General features: G+C 68.9%; 4 protein-coding genes across 4 annotated transcripts in view; 3 read left to right on the top strand and 1 right to left on the bottom strand.

Moving 5' to 3' along the window:
• PFL1_04470 (uncharacterized protein) overlaps positions 1 to 1,161 on the top strand; it is a gene marked incomplete at both ends in the record, with an annotated part of 2,277 nt that extends 1,116 nt beyond the window's left edge. Inside the window, 3 exons of the mRNA XM_007881994.1 lie at positions 38 to 47; positions 101 to 888; positions 1,051 to 1,161. Coding sequence (XP_007880185.1) covers positions 38 to 47; positions 101 to 888; positions 1,051 to 1,161 — 909 coding nt within the window. The remainder of the gene's footprint in view (positions 1 to 37; positions 48 to 100; positions 889 to 1,050) is intronic.
• Positions 1,162 to 2,550: 1,389 nt separating this feature from the next.
• On the top strand, positions 2,551 to 5,401 carry PFL1_04469 (uncharacterized protein; the record flags this gene model as incomplete). The annotated part of the gene is made up of 8 exons (XM_007881993.1): positions 2,551 to 2,721; positions 2,847 to 3,241; positions 3,367 to 3,511; positions 3,614 to 3,665; positions 3,781 to 3,982; positions 4,093 to 4,172; positions 4,263 to 4,603; positions 4,703 to 5,401. 8 exons carry the CDS (start codon positions 2,551 to 2,553, stop codon positions 5,399 to 5,401), a joined length of 2,085 nt encoding a protein of 694 aa, XP_007880184.1.
• Positions 5,402 to 6,002: 601 nt separating this feature from the next.
• Positions 6,003 to 7,700, top strand: PFL1_04468 (uncharacterized protein; the record flags this gene model as incomplete). The annotated part of the gene is made up of 2 exons (XM_007881992.1): positions 6,003 to 7,527; positions 7,642 to 7,700. The coding sequence occupies 2 exons, from the start codon at positions 6,003 to 6,005 to the stop codon at positions 7,698 to 7,700; spliced, it is 1,584 nt and encodes a 527-aa protein (XP_007880183.1).
• A 108-nt stretch (positions 7,701 to 7,808) lies between these two features.
• PFL1_04467 (uncharacterized protein) lies at positions 7,809 to 12,334 on the bottom strand (the record flags this gene model as incomplete). The annotated part of the gene is made up of 2 exons (XM_007881991.1): positions 7,809 to 8,912; positions 9,038 to 12,334. The coding sequence occupies 2 exons, from the start codon at positions 12,332 to 12,334 to the stop codon at positions 7,809 to 7,811; spliced, it is 4,401 nt and encodes a 1,466-aa protein (XP_007880182.1).
• Positions 12,335 to 12,506: the final 172 nt, after the last annotated feature.

Below are 12,506 nucleotides of genomic sequence, written 5' to 3'. Positions count from 1 at the left end.
GGCGGCGCCGGTGGTGGCAGCGGAGGGACGTCGGCAGACCGGGGGGCGTACGCGGCGGTGCCGTCCGCCGACGCCGACGCCGACGCCGCGGCTCCCGAAGATGATGACGATGGAGACGGCGACGACGCCGACGCAGCTCCAAGGGTCGACGAGCACGGCCGCCTCGTCTCTTCGGACCGGCGGTCGCTCGAGGTGGTGCCCGAGCCGGTGGCCGACAGCGCGACTGGCGCCCACATCCTGCTCGCGCCCGCCGCCGACGACGGCAAGGAGGGCGCGCGGGCGATCAAGGTCCGGCTGAGCTTTGCGGAAAAGATGGAGCTGCTCAGGCCGATGCTGTGGCCCTACATCCTGCCGCTGGTGACCGTCTACTTTTCCGAGTACACGATCAACCAGGGCGTGGCGCCGACGCTCATCTACCCGCTGCCGACGCGGGCGCAGCACCCGCTGCTGTCGCGCATCATCCGCAAGCTGAGCGACTACTACCCGCTCTACCAGCTCGTCTACCAGACGTTTGTCTTTATCTCGCGCTCGTCGGTCTCGATCCTGCGGCTGCCGGCCATCCCAAAGCGCTTCCTGTGGCTGCCGGCGATACTGCAGACGGCGCTGCTGCTCGTGCTGGCCAGCGAGAGCCTGCACGCGTGGTTCCGGCCCAGCATCGCCAGCCCGCTCGTCATCGTCCTCATCTGCATCGAGGGCCTGGCGGGCGGCGGCGCCTACGTCTCGGTCTTTTACTCGATCGGCCTCAACGAGGAGCGCGCCGCGTCGGTGCGGCTGCCGGACGGGGACGACGACGACGAGGAGGACGCCGCGGACCCGGACCACCCAAAGGCGGCCTACGAGGCAGCGCGACGGGCGCAGGAGCACGAGTTCCGCATCGGATGCGTCGGCGTGAGTGACGGGCCCCCTGCTGGGTTCTTGCGTTGCGATCAAGACCGTCTTGTCGGGAGCAGGAGCAAGTGTCGCTGACGATTGCGTTGCCGCTCTCTGCTGCGCGCGCGCCGCTGTTCTGACTGTTGTGCATCTCCCATCCTCGACGCACCGTCGCGACAGTTTGGCGACAGCCTGGGCATCCTGGTCGCTTCGCTCGTCTCGATGCCGCTCCAGGTAGACCTGTGCAACCGGCAGGTGGCCAGCGGCAGGAGCCTGTGCAAGCAGGTCTAGCGGGGCCCGGCCCGGCCCACACGCCACCTACTTGGATGCACGTCCTCGACCGGTCAGGTGGTAGAAAGAGGTTGATTGACACTCGACGGCTTTCACCGCGCCGAAAGGCTAGGCTGAGCCTTGCCCGTCGTCCTCGAGTGCTGCCGGGATGCTGCTTTGACCGATACCTGCGCTCGACGACTCGCCTGCCTTGCTTGCTTGCTTGCCTTGCGCGCCCTGGAGCAGGCGCCCGTCGGATCGGAGCGGAGCCGGACGTCGCCCAGCAGCTAGAGAGGCCCGAGGGGCTGGGGCGCAGCCTGGCAACGTACAAGCGCGCCGACCCACCCACCTCCTCGAGCGTTGCATTACCCCGCCTTCGCCCCTCGAGAGCGCGCTGGGGGGCAGCGGGCAGCTCGTTGATCGAGAGCAAAGGTGAGGGGCGCGCGGTGTTGGACTCGACGCGCCATCTTGGCAGGTTGAGCCCGGCCTAGCCTGTCTGCCTTCTTGCCAAGGACCGGCGAGCAGGCGATGGCAGGCCCCGGCCAGGCCGGCCAGTCGGGGCGCCACGCGTAGCGGCGCCGCCGCCTCGGCTCAGAGGGATATGCAGGTCGCTCCTGAAGCTGCATGAGGAAGCGGCGGGCGCATCCGACGTGTGTGCGATAGTTGCTTGGAGGCTTGCGCTGCGCTGGCCCCTTTTCACCAGCATGTCATCTGCCGACGTGGGTGTCGGCCTTGTCGCCAGCAGAGAACAAAGACACCGTCAGGCAGGCACATGCCTTGACTCTGCGATCTTCGTCTGGAGGAACAGGCGGGGGGAGACAGACAGGCAGGCCAGGCAGGCAGGCAGAGGGCGGGTGCGTGCGTGCGTGGGCGTGCGTGAGCCTGGCTCTGGTCGGGTCGGCCCGCAGCCCGACGAAGCGACCTCCACGTTTTCAAGGGCCCAGCAGGCTAGGAGGGCCAAGGCGCGCGCAGAGGTAGGCCTGGCACGCAGGGCAAGGCCTGGCCTCTTATCCGGCGGACCCAGACCGACCGCTAGCCTTCACTTACCTTGCCTCCTCGAGCACCGGCCTCGGACTCTCCGCCTGCCACCACCATCACCACCACCACCACCACCACCGCGAATCACGCCTTGCCTGCTTGACTCGGTTTCATCGCTGGCTACTACGTGCTGTGGCTGACCGCTACCCGCCTGGCTCACCTGCACGCCGCCGACCAGCCCAAGCCCAGCTCCGACTGCGACTACCCGCTCGACCAAGCAAGCTTAGGCTCCGTTCCGGTACTCTGGCGGCCAGAGCAGAACCTCGCGCTCGCCAAACTAGCACCGGCCGGCTCTTCCGTCCCATTAGATCGAACCAGGAGCAGCCCCCTTCAAGGGCAGCCGATCCACTGGCGACACCGCGGCACGGCACCATGTCGTCGTCGCCCGGATCGCTCAAGGGCTTCTCGCCCGTCCTGGGCCCGAGAAACACCAACAAAGACCGCGACCGCGACAGAGATCGGGACAGGGAGCGCGACGGGAACACGTCTAGGACCGGAAAGATGCGCGCCGCCCTGCACCTGGGCTCCGTCGTCGACGACTGGGTGGGTCTCCTTGTGCCACCGTGATCGGAGCCGTCTCGACGTCGCGGCTTCCACGATGGCTGACGCCTCGCTCTCGCTCCCCCCCTCTTGCTCCTGCCTCCGCGCGTCTGCCGCCGCACTCGCAGCCCATGTACTCCGCCAACGGCGACGACTACATCATGGGCGACACGATCGGCTTTGGCGCCTCGTCGGTCGTGCACCAGGGCGTCTTCAAGCCGCTCGACAAGGCGTGCGCCATCAAAGTCATCGACCTCGAGGCCTACGGCCGCGATACCGAGGAGCTCCGCCGCGAGACGCAGCTCATGTCGCTCTCCAAGCACCCAAACGTCCTACGCGTGCGCGGCTGCTGGGTCAAGGGCACCAAGCTCCACATCGCCAGCCGCCTCATGAACAGCGGGTCGATGCTCGACATTATGAAGTTTTCCAGCCCAGAGGGCTTCGACGAGACCGTCATCGCCACCGTCCTCAAGCAGGCGCTCGAGGGCCTCAACTACCTCCACATCAACGGCTGGCTCCATCGGTGGGTGTGGCGCCCGGTGTCGAGCCTGTCTGGGCCGCATTCGGCAGCCCCGCGTGCCCATCTTGCTGAACTGCGACCATCGCATCGCATTCTGCCTTCTGCCATCTGACCCTCCGCGCCGACAGCGACCTCAAGGCGGCCAATATGCTCGTCGACGACGACGGGACGGTCCTCCTCGGTGACTTTGGCGTGGGCGTGTTTGTCGGCGAGAGCGAAAAGTCGTCGAACCCGGTCTCGACCGAGGGCAAGCGCAAGAGCTTCGTCGGGACAGTGAGTCAGGCGGCGGCGGCGGCGGCGGCGGCGGCGGCATGCTCAGGGTTCAGAGCCACGTGCTGACGATTGGGCTCGCTCGCGCTGCGATCCCCGCCACAGCCGTGCTGGATGGCGCCAGAGGTCATTGAGCGGAAACACTACGGGACCAAAGGTGCGTCCAGCCACAGCTGGCGCTGTCGAGCCTTTTGCGCATACCCGCGGGCCGGGGCTGGGACGCTGATCGAGCCCATGGATGCCCGCGTCGACTGCCCTTGCTTCGCACGCAGCCGACATCTGGAGCTTTGGCATCACCGCCCTGGAGCTGGCACAGGGGCGGGCGCCCAACTCGCGCCTCAGCCCCGTCAAGGTGCTGATGCGCACGATGCAGGACGAGCCGCCGCAGCTCGACCGCAACGGCAACGCCAACAAGTACTCCAAGACGATGGAGGACTTTGTGCGCGTCTGCCTGCAAAAGGACCCGGCCAAGAGGTGAGCAGGCGGCATGCAGCGGCAGCTCGCCCGCCAGGCGACGTCGAGGTGGCAGGAGGAGACACTGACGACGCGCTGCTCGCCCGCCTTTGCCCTGATCTTCCCGCCAGACCGAGCGCGGACAAGCTTCTCGGGCACGCCTTCTTCAAGCAGGCGAAGCCACCCAAGTACCTGATCACGGCGATCCTCGGTGAGCAGCGAGACTGCATCGAGGCCCAGGCGCCACGCACCGGTCGTTGATCGTCCTGACCCGTGCTCCTTTCATCTCACGCCGAGCCAGCCGGGCTGCCGCCGCTTGCCCAGAGGCAGGAGCGGCGGCGGAAACCGTCGATGATCTCGACGCGCGAGTGCATGTCGTGGGACTTTGGCTCGATCAGCAGCCGCGGACCGACGCCCGGCGTGGAAAAGACGGATCCCTTCCGCAACTTTACCGGCGTCGTCTCGCTGCCTTCGCCGCACGGCTCGGTGCGCTCGACGAAGCTGGTGTCGATCGACGGGCAGCACGTGCTCGCCACCGAGGAGGACGACGACTCGATCCACTCGCTCTCGCAGAGCCTCTTCCGCCGGCTGGGCAGCAGCGGTGGTGGTGGCGGCGGCGGCGGCGGCGGTAGCGACAACGATGTGAGTGACCGCAGTCCGTGTTCCTCCAGGCCGATGACGTCAAGCTGGGACGCAGCTGACCGGTCCCTGCCCGTTCGCACTGCGGCTTTCGCACGGCAGGATCACCATCGACGAGAGCTCAACGCCAACAGCTGGGGCAAGCGGCGGAGCGGCATCGGCCACCGCAAGTCGGTCTCGTTTGAGAACAAGGACGACGGGTCCAAGGCGAGCGGCGATGCGGGTGCAGGTGCAGGTGCAGGCGCCGAAGGGCCGAGCGCCCTCGCCGCGTCCTCCCTGGAGCCGATCGGGGAAAAGTCGACGCCGCAGACGTCGGCGGCGCTGCCGAGCGACGTCGACATCGCTCCTCTCGACATCGCAGACGGGGTCGAGGCGGTTCCTGGCACCGCGGGCGAGCAGGGAGCTGTCGCCACCGAGACACGTGCGGCGGGCTCGCATGCTGCGACGGGCACGACGACGGCGGACGGCCAGATGGAGCGCGCTGGCAGCGTGGATTCAGACGCCTCGGCCTCTTCGCACAAGCCGACGACGTCGACGCCTGCCACGTCGGCGCCGTCATCGCTGACCACGGCCGAGGTCGATGCCACGCCGTCATCGTCGCCGCCGCCGCCCTCGGTCCTCGGCCAGAGCAAGCTGCACCTGCAGCGAGTGCTGAGCGGCGCCTCGTCGAGGGCCGGCGACGCCGCCAGCAGCAGCAGCAGCGGCGGCGGCGGCGGCGGCGGCGGCAACCGGTCGTCGAAGCGCGACTCGGTGTTTGGCAAGCTGTTCAAGGGCGGCAGCCGCAAAGAGGCCAAAGCGTGAGCTCGAACGGCAGCCGCCCGCCCGTTGCGCACTCGTCCCCTCCGCCCTCGTCTCGTCCCGTCTCGGTCCCATCTCCTCGCAGCTTCTTTCCTCGAGCATACACGGCCCCGCATACTCGCCTCTCCTCGCACAGCCTGTACTTTTAGCCATCGGCCCAATCTCTCTCGCCACGACCACGGATGACGCTCTGCAGCAGTCGGCACGCGTGTCTGCCGGGCGGTCAGGACCTCGGAGGCCCGGCCAGGGTGGCGGCATCCCCGCCTGGTGGCGCCCCTCGCGCTCTGCTGGCCAACGAAGGGCTGAGGCGGCCCGTGCGCGCTTCCCACGCTCGCCGCTCGCCGCTCGCCCTCCACACCCCCACTTTGCTCTCGGCCTGTTTCGGCTTGGCCGGCGCTGGGGCGAGCGGGCGAGCGGGAGGCCCGCCTGGCATCAGTCAGGGCTCCCAAGCCTCGCCTCTCTCTTGGGCTGGCAGGCAGCCGGCAGTTTCTTCTCGCCGCACCGCCCCTTCCCCCTCCTCACCACCACCACCACCGACGACGCCACCCACGGCCCCTAGACCTCGCCGCTTGCCCATCCCGACCCCCCATCTGCCTGCCCGAACATGCCGCCGCCGCTCTCGTTTTCCTTCTCGTCGAACCTCAGCACGCCGCTCACGACGACCTTTGCCGGGGCGCACGCGCTCTGGTGGCCGTGCACCTCGCGGGGCGCGCCCAAGATCTTCCTCCTCTTTGTGCCGGGCAACCCGGGCCTCGCCTCGTATTACATCCCCTTCCTGTCCACCATCCACCAGCACCCGGCGCTCCGCTCCAGGATCGAGATCCTCGCCGTGTCGCACCGCGGCCATGCCCCGCTGCCAAAGGGCTCCCACCCCGTGTGGGGCGACAACGAGGAGAGCATGCGCGATGCCGCTAGGGGCTACGGCACCACCCTCAACGACCAGATCCGACACAAGATCGCCGCTGTAGATGCCATCCGCAAGCGATACCCGTCCAGGCAGCACCGGGCTGGTAGCGGCGATGACGCTGGCGGCGACGACGACGGCGACGGCGACGACGGCGGAGACACACAGCTGGTCCTCTGCGGCCACTCGGTCGGCGCCTACATCTGCACCCAGATCCTCAAGGCGCGCCCGGACGCCGTCGACGGCCTCCACCTCCTCTTCCCCACGCTCAGCTGGATCGCAAACACGCCAAACGGCCGCCGGCTGCGCCCGCTCTTCCACCCGCTCTTCTACACGCTGCTCCTGCCGCTCCCGCTCCTGCTCCTCTCGCTGATCCCCCTGGCCTTCTTCGTGCCCCTCGTCAGGCTGCTCACGTCGCAGCCCAAGGTGGCCGTCACGTCGACCGTCGACCTGCTGCGCACGCCCGGCGCGGTGCGCAACGCCATCCGCATGGCGGCCGACGAGATGAAGACGATCAAGAGCCTCCAGGCCGACGTCAAGCACGCCGTCACGACGTTTGCCGCCGCGCGGCGCAGCGAGGGCGAGAGGGCCAAGGTGCTCCGGACCTACTGGAGCCGCGGCGACGAGGACGGCTGGGCGCCCGCCTGGCTGCGGTCGCAGGTGGAAGCGGAGCTGAGCCTGCAACGCATCCACCTGCCCACCGAGCTCCACACCAACCCGGCCCTCTCCAACGGCCGCAGCTCGACCAACCTCGTCGCATCCCCGCTCTCGGAGTCGCCCCCCTCGTCGCCCTCGCCATTGCCGACGTCGCCGCAGCCGTTGACGACGACGCCGTCGTCGTCGTCGTCGTCGACCCTGACGTCGCCGCAGCAACGACGACGACGACGAGGCCAGCAACGGCAGCGCACCCGCTCCTTCTCGCTGTCCGAGTACCGCTCGGCCAGCGCGACGATGCCCAAGCTGCAGCATGCCAAGGCCAGGAGGAAGCCCACGGGCGAGATTGTCATTGAGACCACCGTCCCGGACAGCGACAGCGACAGCGACAGCGATGGTGACAGTGACAGCGGCGGCGAGGACGCTCGATCCCCCGACGGTCTGCAGCGACAAGGACAAGGACAAGGACAGCGACGACGCAGCCGTGCCAATACCGGTCTCGCCGCAGACGTCGAGGCCCGAGCGACTTCGACCATCTGCAAACTCGGCATGCCCCATGCCTTTTGTCTCGGTGAGTCGAGTCGGCGTCGTCGAGACGCCAGGAGGCGGCATTGAGGAGAGTCCATTTGGCTCACACCGTCATCGCCGTCGTCCCTCTGCTCTCTCCTGCTCGCTCGCCGGGCAGACCACGGCGAACCAATGGGCGAGATCGCAGCACACTGGCTCGTACGCGACCACCTCTAGACCACCGACATCCGATACGGCCTTTGCCGTCCTGCACCACCGGGGGGTATATCACAGACGCCACCCACCACTTGTTCCGCATGCCACGCCTTGCTCCCCTTTGGAACTTCACCCTGCCGCTCCGCGCCCACCGCCGCCGCCGCCGCTGCTGCTGCTGCCGGCGGCGGCGCCGGTCCTCGCTTCGTACCTGGCCATGTGGAGAAGAATCGTGCGAAACGACGCCGCCAGACCCCAGTCGAGTTTGCGCAGCAGCGACGCAAACCGCTGCAGGATCCGCGACGCCTTAACCAGCCTGTCGCTCTCGACTGCCCTCGCCGCCACCGCCACCGCCGCCGCCGCCGCCGCCGTGGCCGCTGCTGACGATGACGGAGAAGGAGATGACGACAAAGACAGGCCAAAGAGACCCTCGGCCGTGGATGGAGCGATGCTGCCTCGCCGGCTCGACATGGCGCTCTGCGGCGGTCCGAGCAGCTCGCCGATGCCTGGGACCCGCACCGCCAGCGACTGGGCCGCCGCCCAGCGCCGGGGTGTGCCGTCGGCCGACGAGATGTACGCGCCGTGGACCCACGCCTCGATGGCGCGGGCATGGCCCATGGCGTCGGCACCGCCAGCGCCATCGCCCGCGCCACCCTCGTCTGGGCCGCTGCGGTCCTGCCAGTCGTCTGGCGAGAGCCCGGCGCTGCTGCTGCCCGATCCCACGAGATCCAGCACGCCAATCCCCTCGAGAGCCCGTGTCCTCGACGGCGACAGGCAGGGCAGGTCGTGCCTGCTCGCGTAGAGGCGGATCGCCTCGTCGTCATCGTCATCGCCGTCGCCGCCGTCATCTTCGCGACTAGGCTGCCGTTGCTCGACTCTATCGCAGCGACGATCGTGGCCGCCGTCGGAAGGTGCCGCTGGCCCGTCGCCCACGTCGCCGGCCGCGCCGTTCTGCGGCTGCGGCGGCGGCGTTGCAAACTTGGAGCACGCCCACATGACGAGCGCGGCGTGGAACAGGCTGACGGTGCAGACGTTGCTCTGCAGCACCAGCACGTCGGGCTTGGTGGCGCTGGCGTCGAGCGAGGTGCGGATCAGATGGTAGACCTGCGCCGACGTCAGCAGCATCGTCCGCATCGCCACCTGGTGGTTCGGGTCGCCCATCCACCGCTCGAGCGCCTGGATCGCCTCGGCCCGCCGCGCCGATGTCATGCCGGAGCGCCCTGCCGCGTCCTTGAGCTGGCGGCGCCGCGCGGTGCCAGAGGGAGAAGCGGAGGAGAGGGGATGGAGATGTTCAGCGGCAGGTCGTCGGGGCGCGCTGCGATGGCCTAGTCCATGGCGCTCATCCACGGCACGGCACTCACCTTGTCGAAAAACGCGGGCGAGCCGGTAAAGTGGAGCTTGGACAGCAGCCGCAGCAGCTGGACGTCGATGCTGAGCGCCAGGCTGGGCGAGCCCGACGGCGTGCGCGCCAGGCCGGACGAGGTGAGCGACAGCGTGGCCCACGACGCCGCCTCGGCCAGGCCCTGTAGCGCGTTCGAGGCCGCGCCGTCGATCGTGACCATCCGAGCCGGCTGTCTGGCCCGTCTGGACCCGCGCGGCCTGCCAACGGCGTCGTCGTCGTCATCGGTGTCGACGCCGTCGCAGGTCCGCCCGCCAGGACTGGCAGCGAACCGTGCCTCGTCGGCAAAGGCGAATCCCTCGCTGCCAAACAGGACCGAGCGCTTGCTAGAGTCCCACCGGATGCGATACAAGGTGACGGCGAGGATGTACGCCTCGAGGCGGTTGAGGCGGAGGGGAGGGGTGCTGGCTGCCGCCGTCGCCGTCGCCGTCGCCGCCGCCGCTCGGCCGCGCCGCGGGTCGAGGAGCTGCTCGAGCGAGGCGGTAAACGACGGCTTGGGTGCGCGCTGGCCCTCGGAGCGGCCGAGGATGCGGCGGTACCACTCGTGCGGCGTGGCGGCGTTCCAGAGGGGTTCGTCGCACGGGAACGGCGACGTGACCTCGGTGTACAGGAGCATGGGTGAGATGTCGAGGAAGCAGCTAAACATCTGGTCGTAGAGGAAGACGAACCAGCCGAGGCGGATGCGGCGCTCGCGCTCGATCCACGCGCGCCACGAGCGCTCCAGCAGGTGGTCGTCGAGCGGCGGGGCGGCGCCGGCGCCGCCAAAGTCGAGGCGGACGTCGGGCATGTTGAGCACGCCGAGGCGGCGGATGGCCGTCACCATGCCGCCGCGGTTGCGCTCGGCGAGCTTGTAGAGGCGCTTGTCGCCCGAGCCGACGCCAAACGTCTGCTGGATGACCCAGGCCGTGTTGATGCCGACGTCCTGGAAGCCGCGCTGGTCGGCCTCAAAGGCCGACATGATGCCGATGCGCGCCAGCTCGGAAAAGGCGGGCGCGAGGACCGAGGTGCGCTTCCGCAGCCGCGCCACACTGGCCGGCAGCCCGCCGCGCGCCTGCATCTCGGTGGCGTAGAAGACGAGGCCGACGGTGACGAGGATGAGGAGCAGCACGGGGCTGGCCGTCGAGCAGTCAAACGACGCCGGGTGGAGGATGGGCAGGTACGGGTGGAACTTGCGAAAGTAGAGCGAGACGAGCGTCTCGAGCTGGACGCACGTGAGGAAGCCGTCGGGCGCCGTGGCAAACGAGTAGAGCGACCACGGGTGGCGGCACGCGTGGCGGAGGTAGTCGAGCAGCTTGAGGCGCGTCTGCGCGTCGACTCTGCGGCCAGGCGGCGGCAGCAGCGTGGCCGAGGGGGCGGCGGCGTCTGGCCAGGACGGCAGCGAGGGCGACTGGGTCGAGGCGGACAGGGGCGAGGCAGAGGCGATGCCGTGGGACGTTGACCGCCCGGGCGGCCCCTCGGGCGAGTCGTCGTCGATGAGCACAAAGGGAATGTAGGGCCCGCGCGTCCGGGCCGGTTTCGCGGCCGTCTTGGCGCCGCGCCCCTCGGCCGCCTCGGGCTCGACCTCGACGTCGAGGAGATAGTCGGAGATCTCGATCGTGGGCGGCTTGCTGCGCATCGGTCGGTACTCTTGGGGCCACTCGCCCTCTTCGTCGTCGCTGCGGCCAGCCCTGGCCGTCGATGCGCCGTTGCCATTGGCCCCCGGCGCGGGCGTCGCAGCAGCGCCTGATGCAGGCAAGGCGGTCGAGATGGCCGTGTTGGCGAGGTTGAGCAGGTTGAGCGACTCGGTCGGGTCGGTGCCCGCGGCGGGTGTGGGTCCGAAGACGTTGAAGCCGGCGGGCGGCGTTGGCCCAAAGTCGTCGAGCGGCGGTGCGCCCTCGTCGTCGTCGCCAAAGTTGGACGCCTGGACACCCGAAAGGGTCGATGCGCCGGCGACGCTGGCCGCACCGTCGCCGCGGATGTCGTCGAGGATCCAGTCGAGGGCGGTGAGGTTGCCATAGTCGAGCGCGTCCCAGCCGAAGCTGGGGCCGGCCGAGGTCGATGCGGCTGCAAAGTCGTACATGGGCGGGCCGGTCGCCGAGGCGACGTCTGGCTGGCCAAAGCCGGCGGTGCAAAAGTCGGTGAACGTCGGCGGCAGGGCGGCCGCGGCCGCTGCTGGTTGCAGCGGAACGGGCTGACCCTGGGGACGATGCAGACCTGGGCCAGCCACATCGATTACCGAGGCTTGCAGCGCTTGGTGGTGGTGGTGGTGCTGCTGCTGCTGTGGATGCTGCTGCCGCGGGTAGGCCAGCGGCGATGGATTGGCTCCATTCGGGCCCTCGTAGCCTGGCGACATTGCGACCTGGCTTGGCCGTTGGTGGACGAAGAGAGGCTCGGAAGGCGTCGAAGGCAGTGCAAAGGGGGCATGCGCGGGGGTATCTTGGTGGTTCGCGGCGCCCTCCTGATACTGGCGGGCGGCAAGTTGGCCGCCTGCTTCAGGAGCGCCCGAGTGTTGATCGCTGGGATGGCCGTGAGCGCTGCCGATGCTGCTGCTGATGCTGCTGCTGCGATGGTCTGGGCCTGAAGCAGCTGGGTGGTGGTCCGAGTGCCTTTGGCGCTTGTTTGCAGGCGACTCTGGGCTGTCACTATCGGGCCGCGGGCGGCTGTGACCGGCCTTGTGTCGGGCGAGTACGTCGGAGCGGCGGTAGACCTTGTCGCATCCGGGCACATCGCAGGCAAAGGAGCGGGGACCCTCGCCGGGCCTGGAAGACTCGTGGGACGACTGGATGTGGCGCTTGAGGTGCTCGTGGCGCGCGTATCGCTTCGGGCAGAGGTGGCACTGGATCATCTCTGCGGTCGATCGGGGGGTAAGCGAGGGGTGGATTGAGCTAGGATGTGCCCGCGCGAAGGGCGTGGCAGGTTCGAGGGCGAGGGCGAGGACGGCGTCGTCGTCGTCGTCGTCGTGGAGCGAGCAGCATGACGCCGAGGGTGGCAATGCAATGCGGTCGCGCTGTGGCGGTGCAAGGGGGATAGGATGACGATGGTCGGGTGGCGGTGGTAGATGGCGAACGAGAAGGAGAAGGAACCCGGAATGAAGCGGAGGGGATTGGTTGGGGGTGCGGGCCCCCAACGGCCCCCGCTTGGCGGGCCAAGTTTTGGGGGGGCCAAAGCGCGCTCGCCTGGCCTGGCCTGCTGGCCTGCTGGCCTGCTGGCTGGCTGTCTGGCACTGGCTGGCTGGCTGGGCTCTCCCACAGCCTCTCTCCCACCTCCACGACCCCCGCATCTGGGGGAGGGCATCGACCCGCCTGCCTAGACGCCGCCTTGGTGGCCGGTCTGGCCAGAGCGCTCTAGCTCAGGCTACTACCTACCTCACCAACACTCACTCACTCACTCCGGCAGACGGACGACCCCGATCAACTCGACGGCCGACCGAATACAAGACAGGCCTCGCTGCG

The sequence above is a fragment of the Pseudozyma flocculosa genome (genome assembly GCF_000417875.1).
Source record: "Pseudozyma flocculosa PF-1 unplaced genomic scaffold scaffold00014, whole genome shotgun sequence".
NCBI lineage: Eukaryota > Fungi > Basidiomycota > Ustilaginomycetes > Ustilaginales > Ustilaginaceae > Pseudozyma > Pseudozyma flocculosa.
The sequence above is the reverse complement of the archived record's forward strand: the minus strand, read 5'-3'. Positions and strand labels throughout refer to the sequence as shown.